This window comes from Opisthorchis viverrini (genome assembly GCF_000715545.1).
Source record: "Opisthorchis viverrini unplaced genomic scaffold opera_v5_52, whole genome shotgun sequence".
In the NCBI taxonomy this organism is placed as follows: Eukaryota; Metazoa; Platyhelminthes; class Trematoda; order Opisthorchiida; family Opisthorchiidae; genus Opisthorchis; species Opisthorchis viverrini.
This window is the reverse complement of record NW_008751708.1, coordinates 565,440-574,592: the sequence shown is the minus strand read 5'-3', so window position 1 is coordinate 574,592 and position 9,153 is coordinate 565,440. Positions and strand designations below refer to the sequence as shown.

The 9,153-nt window shown below is 46.7% G+C and overlaps 1 protein-coding gene across 1 annotated transcript; it reads right to left on the bottom strand.

Annotated features, from left to right (window-relative positions):
• Positions 1-397: 397 nt before the first annotated feature.
• Positions 398-7,078, bottom strand: T265_03569 (hypothetical protein; the record flags this gene model as incomplete). The annotated part of the gene is made up of 10 exons (XM_009168088.1): positions 398-757; positions 4,628-4,726; positions 4,766-4,861; positions 4,910-4,972; positions 5,010-5,216; positions 5,260-5,302; positions 5,344-5,463; positions 5,511-5,591; positions 5,629-5,727; positions 7,071-7,078. The coding sequence occupies 10 exons, from the start codon at positions 7,076-7,078 to the stop codon at positions 398-400; spliced, it is 1,176 nt and encodes a 391-aa protein (XP_009166352.1).
• Between the last annotated feature and the right edge of the window lie 2,075 nt (positions 7,079-9,153).

Here is a 9,153-nt window from a genome sequence, read left to right as displayed (position 1 = left end):
AGAGGTCGGGTGAGATCAGGGAAACTAACTCGACCTCTTGCATATCGTTTCACAGTGAGGCGCCATCGTGTAGCACACACATTTAGTCGGACTATGCTGTGCACAAGAGATTTAGTCAATACCATCTTAATTTTCAGGCGAACGTTTGGCTCCACAATTTCTTTTATTATGGGTAAACACGCTAAGCTAGGTAAACGATATGCTGAGTGTCCCAGCGGGGTAGTCCTGATGCGGCAGGACTTTACTAGTCATGGTTGCATTACATACCAAGTTGTTAACAACTGCAACCCGCTTTAACCCACCTCCGACATGAACAAAACAACTCTTTTATACCAAAACCTAATTCTATGTTCACCAAGTGAAAAGAATGAACTGTTTCGACAGAATAAGAAAGAATTCATTGTGTGGAAACGATAGCTTGAATGTCTGATGGATGGAATAATTCTTGTCCCAAAGCGTACAAGTAGGACGGTGCATGACTACCAAGGTTGGTTAGAAATAAACTAATCAAACCAGCTGGAATGTGTTCCCAGCGTGGAACCCATACAACTGGACCGTTGGCCGGCGGCAGATTGACCAAGTTGTTGGAGGAAACAATCGGATCATCTGGAGGGAGAATCTTCGCTGGACTATCGATCCAGTCTGGAGAAGCATTGCTGGGATCCTTGGTTGGCAAGACGGTATAGGGAGGTGGTGTGTTTGCTGAGGCCTTCATCGGAACTGGGGAGAGTTTGTACTGGGGCAGACACACGTACGTCTGTGAGGCGAGAAAACAGCGACGTACCAGTGAAAGCAAAGAAAACTATCAGACGGTCTTCTCGAGTTAAAGGTAGGTAAACATTTCCTTTTTCAGGTACAAACCCATGCATGTGAATGATAGGACCTATTTATGTTCTTTCATGAAGATGGACTTTTACAGAGGAGGGAACACTAAAACCAGCAGAACACAAAGGCATACATTGCAGCACCTGAGGGGTTACCAAAGGGGAGAAGGTCAAGACTGACGGGAAACGTTAATCTGTAACTGCTTGGAGAGTGGTCTCCTTTTGATAAACTTTATAGGTGGGCGACCGTGGGTCATTGTCATCTAAACAGGCAACTCTGGTGTTCGCTGTTGTTGCTCACGGACACTTCTTTCTGTAATCCCGGTGATCGGGTGAACTTTCGTCTACTCAACGGAGCAGCAGTGTGGTCGACCGTAACCATGGATACTCGCTCGTTATTGTTTGGTTTCTATTGAAGCTACTTACAACACACAAGTAGCGCAGACCAGATGGATAAGTGCACACTGGTAGGTGATCTGGGTTCCACTGGAGGAGAGTGATACACCCGGTCACGATGTAGATGACACTGGTCGCTGAAAACACTACTTGAGTCTGACAGCCAAAATATGCCTTCAATTCTCATTATGAACATTATGCGGACTACTGCGCATTTTGAGATCATCTGGTCGGGAGGCCGTAGCGGTTGAGAAAACCAATAAAATCCCATAGTATCGGTCTGAACGCAAAGGGGGTCATGCACTAAAGCATCACCCCATTAACTCACGACGATAGAAAACGTCATTTCAAACGCCACCAACTGACTGCTAATTTCGACAGCAACAGCAACCGACACACGCTGACCCATGCCGGTTAGATTTCCCCTGCATGATTAAAAGAAAGCCACGAATGATCACGTCTTAATTCGGCAGCTTACTCTAGTCCCAAGTTGTTCGAGCAACCAAAGAACTCAAGAACAAACTTATCGCAATATGCAACGGGTGATAAGGTGGATCACCAAAGCCTTTTACATACAGTGTTCACGGTTCCCCAGGATTTTAACGGTGGATATATCATTTATAGCTGCCTGACTTCGGAAGTCACGAAGGCGTCAATATAGAATCCTCTCTATACCCGCAAACCTGTTGACATCATTCCGAGCAAAAAGCACACATCAGGAGGTAAAGATGAGCGCCGAGCATTTACCATGAAAAGTTATGACATGAATTGCGAATAGAATGAACTGGGTGGGCTCAACTATACGTAGAACGGCTACATCGAGCGAAATAGGAATAACGGATGGCACAACGAACGGTAGAGTGAAAGAAGACAACGTGGCACACAAACAGTCGACCAAGTTGGCAATCAGATGTACTGTGACAAGATCAACTTCAAATGCACAACCAGCCGAACAAACAGCCTCACTTAATTTCAGGCCAGGCATAAGTGTTTGACAGTAGGTGAAGTTTTTCATCCAGTCAGCAGTTCGTGCGCAGGGTCTACCTCTCTCACCACGTGACTATGAATTATGATACAGGTGGGTGTATTCGGTGTGTCTCCTCGTACGGTGACGAAAGGTTTTTTAAGTCAATTGCTAAGCTCAGCAAACGGATCAACAACCAACAATAGTCGAAATCTTTAAGGCCTACCGAAGGATAGATGTCCTCGATACATTTACGTAGTTGGAATTGAAAATGTTTGGGTAAGTGGGATGGGACCACAGATAAATATAGTTACATTCAGGCAAGATGTAACGTGTTACTTTCGCAACACGCTGCGTTTTCATCCGCAGAGCATTTTGCAGCGTACAACGACTCATTCAGTTCTACTACCAGGTCCTCACCATGCATCTACCATCGATAACATACGGAACTCGGAAGTAAATGGAGATGAAATAGAAACGAGTAACAAACAGTACGGATGAGCGTCAAGTGACTCAAAAAGCACGGTCGGATTGACCATCAGCTTTTCCAGAAATGCCTACCATTAAATTAAGAGCCACTGAGTCCTTGAGGTTTCTCTCCCCAATCAAAGGTCACTGATATGGCTCATTCCTATCGGGCAGTCACAATAAAAAGTGCAAAAAGGGGTTATCCCAACTAGGGCGGACAGATATCTATATCTGGAGTGCGCCAGCCTATGCTGCTCGCTTAAACACCGTGTGGCTGAGTCACTCAGTCAATAAGCCAGGAGTGACCACCGGATGATTGGCGCAGCTATGTTTCGTCCTTTGCATGGCCACTCATTTCTTCAGTCATTACGCAAACAGACTACTTGACTGCAAACTTGCTCCTGTGCTGGTCACCTTGCCAACGTACTAACGGCAGTACGTGCTTTAGTAGTACGTGCTCTATGAATGATCCAGCCAACAACCACCCGTACTGGGCAAAGTACAATGCCGACTTGAATTCCGGTCACTCCAACCTCTGGAAGGACTCAAGGTGAATTGCCTCAACAAGGACGACGGAGCACGAGCGCAGCTGGCGTTGGAGATTGTTATATCTACTGATTTGTCGGCCTGTGGTATTTGCTGCTGACCCGCTCCAGTGCCTAGTGTCGGAGAGAAAAAGGCTCGCGGAAGGGAACACAATAGCTATATTCCAACAAAGTGGTTGCGAGAGCGCGAGTGCGAAAAGTACAACGGCCTCAAGCTTTTTATTGGAAGGACACTGTCTGAACTTGGTCCAATGCTGATGCACGCGGTCTGGCTTTAGTACGAGACAGCGACGTGCTGCATAGTGCGGAGGCGTTGTCTGTCCTTGATCAACGCTGACTCGCGCTGTCTGGGTTTGATGCAAGGGTGTGACGCGCTGCATATTGAGGAGGCGTTGTCTGTCTGGTCAACACCCAGTGGAGCTGAGGGTCTCTGTAGATTCCGGGCATTCAGTGGTTGCTTTCAGGAAGCTGACCTTCCTGATAGAGATTAGCACGAAGCTGTGAATGTTTTCCTCAGTGTTCCACCGTCAATCGCACATGGCAACCACAAGAATCAGACGGAGCAGTCAGTACAAAAACTGACCCCCACCGACAAAACACGTCTAAAGTATTTATCATACGTTGTCCAAGCTTGACACCCACGTCACGTTCCACATGGAATATACTTCAAAGGGATGGCTGGCCTGTACACAGGACCATAGTAAGCCTGTAGACTGCACCAGATGTCTACAGAATCAAGCGTGCCTACGTTGGCCGAATCAAATTTCAAGCTGCTGAATACAAACGGCACTTCCGAAAAACTCCAAAAATGGAGCTAGGCTCAGCCGCAACATTTATACGTTAGCTGAGTGTCGTCCAGCCATATTCTATAACATGCACAAGTTAAGAGGAAACAAATCGTTCAGATGTAATACCCTTTCGATGCTTAGCAGCCATACCATCCGAAGGAGGCACAAGGCCTGAGATACTGCCAAGCTGTCCAAGCCTGGACAGTGGAAGTCGAGATGCAGTGGTAGAGTCCAAACCAGGGACCTTCCGGTCAGTAAATTTGCGCTCTAACCACTGAGCCGTCTTCTGGCGAAATACGCTACTGAATCTGTGGCAGTCCACATGAACCTGCAAACGCCAACAGATCCGACAGTGTCGAACTATCGGCAATCCACACTGCCACAACACAAGCTCAGGTTTACTATGACAGTTGACACATAACGCTCATAGGCAGATCTGCATTTGGATCTAAGGGCAAACATACGTAGGCGTCAACTCGAGTTTTCATTTTGTAGAACCACTTAGAATCACACACCGAAAGGAAACTGAGGAAACCGGCAAGACAAGCGAATAATTGTCTAACACGGAAAAAAAAGATATATGATAACCAGATTGAAGTGTTCCCCCAAGGCAGTTCACCAGCAAAATTACTAACAACTTACAGGTATTGAGAAGTGCTTGGCCGCCAACAGGACGCTGTATGTACCCGTTGGTGCATCCATGGTGCCATCCGGATAAACCGAGTTGCATCCAATGATAACCTCGAGAACAGTGAAATTTCAAGCTACGGAAGAAAATACCTTATTCACTCGGGACATGAGACCGAATACATGACTATCTGGAACCAATATAACATTTATACCCTCTTTAGACAGATCCTCAGCGAACTTGTGACCCTGTAATTAATCAGTCACATGAGTAAGAGTACACGAAAACCCAAGTACCAGATTGTCTGGATAACCCTCACAAACGATCACTTTGTACATTCGTTTCTTCTCAGCAGCTCTCTGTACTAAAATAAACAGTGAGGCTGTTTCACATTACCTTGAGGAAACGGTAGGCCAATTGCGAAGATCCGTGAGTGAGGATGAGCTCATCAGAATGAATAAGATCAAGGGATAGGTCAGAAATGTTCTCATAACATGCATTTATATCTACAATGAATTCGTCCAAGGCACCAAGAATAGCCTCCAAAACATCTGATTTGACCACGGACTCATAAGCTGTGTCGCCAGAAGCGAATAAACGGTTCTGAAATGCCGAAGTCTGAGATCAGCTGAAGAGGCATGAATACCGTTGAATTTTCCTCGAATTCAGCATTACTTCCGCGAAGTACTCTGGAGTGGGTTACACAACCATGTAAAGGCAAGCGACACACTTTAGGGCTTCTTCACGTGCGATTTTCAAGACTCTGAGGCATACATGTAGGTTGGGAGTTGCATTTACGCCCGTCGACGTGTAGTCGATAGCTTTCTGATGGATAAGAGCAACAAGTGACCTAAAGTGACCATGTAAATAGGGGACAGTTGAAGTAGAAGATACAACCTTATATCAGTCCAAGTACCGTTTTCTATAAGTTGCTTTAGTGAGCTGAATGTATTTTTCACACTTTTGAACGATGACTCCCTAAAAGGAAGCCTAGGCAGAGAAAAACAAAGCTTACTTGCTTGGTCGTGGGAGTCGCAGCTGACTGGGAGGCAAATCGACGGTCATATTTTCGCTCGAGAGTGATCTACATACACCAGTTAATAACGACCGAACTCTGAAATAAAAACCGATCGACGGGACACAAGATTATGTGGCGAAAATCTGTAAGGTTTAACATCTGTGTACAATGATTGGAGGTGTGCTGACGTAAGACACGACCCCAACTGGGTAGTGGAAAGTGGTACGCGGGTAAAACATTCGACGGTCGTTCAAGTGCCCTATTCGCTCCAGTAAACGACCCAAGAGCAGGCAGTGATGTCCCTGGAAGGAATTACATCATTGAAAAGGATTCTTCTACAGAAAGCGCTACAAAAAAATTTTCGCTGGCCGAGGATCTTGGGAGATGCCTCGGCTGTAGCACCCTTTCGGTGCCAAGCTGCCATGTCACCAGAAGGAAGCACAAGGGCTGGGATACTGCCAGGTTGCCCAAGCATAGAGGGGAAGTTGACAGACAGAGGTCGGGTTCTAACAACGGACCTTCTGGTCAGCAAATTCGCGCTCTAACTACTGAATCATTTCGCCCATCTTGAGAGATAGGGGTGAGTGAATACGCATTGGAGGCAGTTGCCGTCATAATCGACGCATGGATCCAGGAATGATAGCGGAATTCTCAGTGGGATGAGGAGCTATGCACCGAAAGCTACAAGTTGGATGTATGCGTGCCTTTGAGCATTCGACTGGGTCATATCTGTTAGCCTCTAACCATAGATGTGTCATGTCTCGGGGACACCATCAAAAACACACACAAGTTTGCTGGTAATGACTCCCACACTTCGCTGCCAAGTCGTTGCTTGGCCTCCTCTGGCTAGTTTTCACTCTCCGTGTGGTTGGGTGAAAAGGGCTTCCCGAGGAATCCAAACGATTGACATATGCAGCACCTGACCAAACCGGCGGTGCAATTATGGAGTGTGATCACACCACTCATCAATTCGATTCAATTTATCAGCTGGCAACCATTTCGATCACCAGAAAGTGGAAGAGTGTGGAACATACAGCCAAGCCTCGGAAGCGATGGCATGTTCAATTAGTTCGGGAACTGAGAAGCTACGCATTGAAGGCGATGGCCTTAATGCACGAGCGCCACTGACTGTGTCATTGGGCCATTTCTGCCAATGCCATTAACCACTGGTGAGTTGAGTCCCGCGGTCCTCATCCAGGAAGGCGGCAGTTGCCGATCCGACTAAGTTTACTGTTTAGTGTTTTCGTACTTCGTAGCCGGCTCATATACTGTCCACTTCTCGGTTGCTTCCACTCAGCACAGCGCTGGGAAAAAAGAGCCCTGTGAGGCAGACTGTTTTCTGGCATGCGGATTACAGGTCCTAACCACCGTAACCTATGATGCGTGAGTAATTCGTCTATCGCGGGAGAGTTCCTTCTTCCTAAGACCATCTGGTGTACCTCAGCATTCCTAATCCGATGTTCCCACCAGACCTGACCAGTGCTTTGGAAACACCGATGACCAAACATTGAAACCTTCTGTATGCCCTCTGCACGTAGGGGCAAAGTTTCTTACCCATAAAACAGTATGGGTCACACTCAAGCAGTGTAAATCCTGCTCCTGACAAACGCCCACGTCAAGTCGGCGCCATAGGTGCCAAGGCTGGCGAAAGCTGCCCTAGCCTCCCCGATTCGAGAAGTGATCTCAATTCTAGCCACCTCACCGGAACTTATACAACTGCCCAGGTAAACAAATTTATCAACCACGTCGATTGGTTCACCTGCATAAGCTGTGGGTTTGATCCCACTCAGTCTTGTAGCAGCACTTTACATTTTGGAGGTGTGAAGCACATGCTAAACGGTGCGGCAGATTCTTTTACGTTATTTAAAATCGTCTGCATTTGGGAAGGATATGAACCAAGGGGAGCAATATCGTCTGCATACTCAATGTATGTGAAACCCAGCTTGATTCTCGTGTCTCTCCCGATAATCCATCAACTTGCTCAAAATGCCAGAGCAGAGAACACATGGGACGGACACCAGGCTGATGCAACGATGGCTTTCACATGGCGTCCTTTCGCCCTTTTTGAAAACTGGGATGACGGCCGGGGAGCTCCATTCGACTGGTATTCTGCTTGTGTTCCAAATCTGCAGTATGGTTGTCAGACTGTTCACCAGGACCTCGCCATCTTCTTAAAGTGTGCGTGGCGCAGACCATCCGGGCCAGGTGCTCGGTAGGGCTTCAGGATTGACATCTCACACCGGATTTCGGTTGCCGATGGCGGGTTGGTGCTAGTGTTCTATTCGGTATTGGGTTCTTCTGAACATTCGATTTTCTTCTAGCGGTCGAGTTGAAGGAGACCAGTTTAACTGTTCTTTAAAGTGTTCAGTTCGGTGCTCAAGATGATAATTGAGGGAATGAACTCAAACGAGAGCATTTCATGGATCTTTACGTGCCTACGGAAGTCAGCGTACAGCGCCAACAGCATCGCTAAGAATTTATGGAGAAACATTTGCTCCATAGAAACCCCTATAGTACCTGACGGTCCATAATTCTGCTTCTGATTGCAGCAAGCAGTTTCTCTGTTTCAGAATCCATCGGAAGGCGAACATGTGGTTGATGTATTTTTTCAGGACGAAATCCAGCTTGGTTATCACGGATCTGCTCCTTACTATGTTCGGTCAATCTCCTGAGGATAAAACCAGAGGACACCTTTGATACCACAACTAATGCCACGGTGATTTTAACACAGTGTTTGCGTACGCCTTTTGGAGACAAAAATGAATTTCACTGTGTCCAGCTTTTTCATTTGGCGTTTTTGTGAGTGAAATAATGCGTCATCTGCCTACTCATCATTCCACTGAGTTTATTTCTTTTGGTTAGCCGACAGTATAAAGCAATACAGGACACGGTGGCAAAAAACTTCTGAATTTCCAAGCCTTTGATTGCCCACCAAAGCTCTGCCTTTCTTATACTTTTCGTTATTTGGCGTTTGAGGGATTTGTAAGCACCGTTGTACTCGACGCTTGTTGGTATGGATTTCCTGGCATCAATTATGAATAACGAAATCAACGACAACCAGTGGTTATTTCATCGTGTCGGAGTCGAGAAGACAGCCATGGATGCCATCAGTATAGCTCGTTTCATATTTTTTCATGCTTAATCCATGTGATCACTACAAGTGCGGTTTCAGCTTACTGCAGAGAGTAGTTGGGCTAGTTCAAGTGGGTAGTGTTCAGCTATGGTTCTCCGAAGATGGTGGAATCCTGTCTGCTGCTCTCGCGTCAGTGTTTCACGAGGCACCATGAGGCCGCAAAGGAAAAGCAACTCTAAATGGGTTCAAGCTGCCTCCCCCTGATTATCGCACTTACTACGAGCTCCTTTTCTGCAAATGCACACTAAGACTGATTCTTAAAGGTTGTTTGGAGGCCGTCACGAAGAGACTGGACCTTACCGTGGTGTGACGGTTTGCGCACCTCAGCGATCCATTGAGCTATACTGGAGAGTGTCCCGCGACACTCACAGAGTCTCTCACACCAGGTT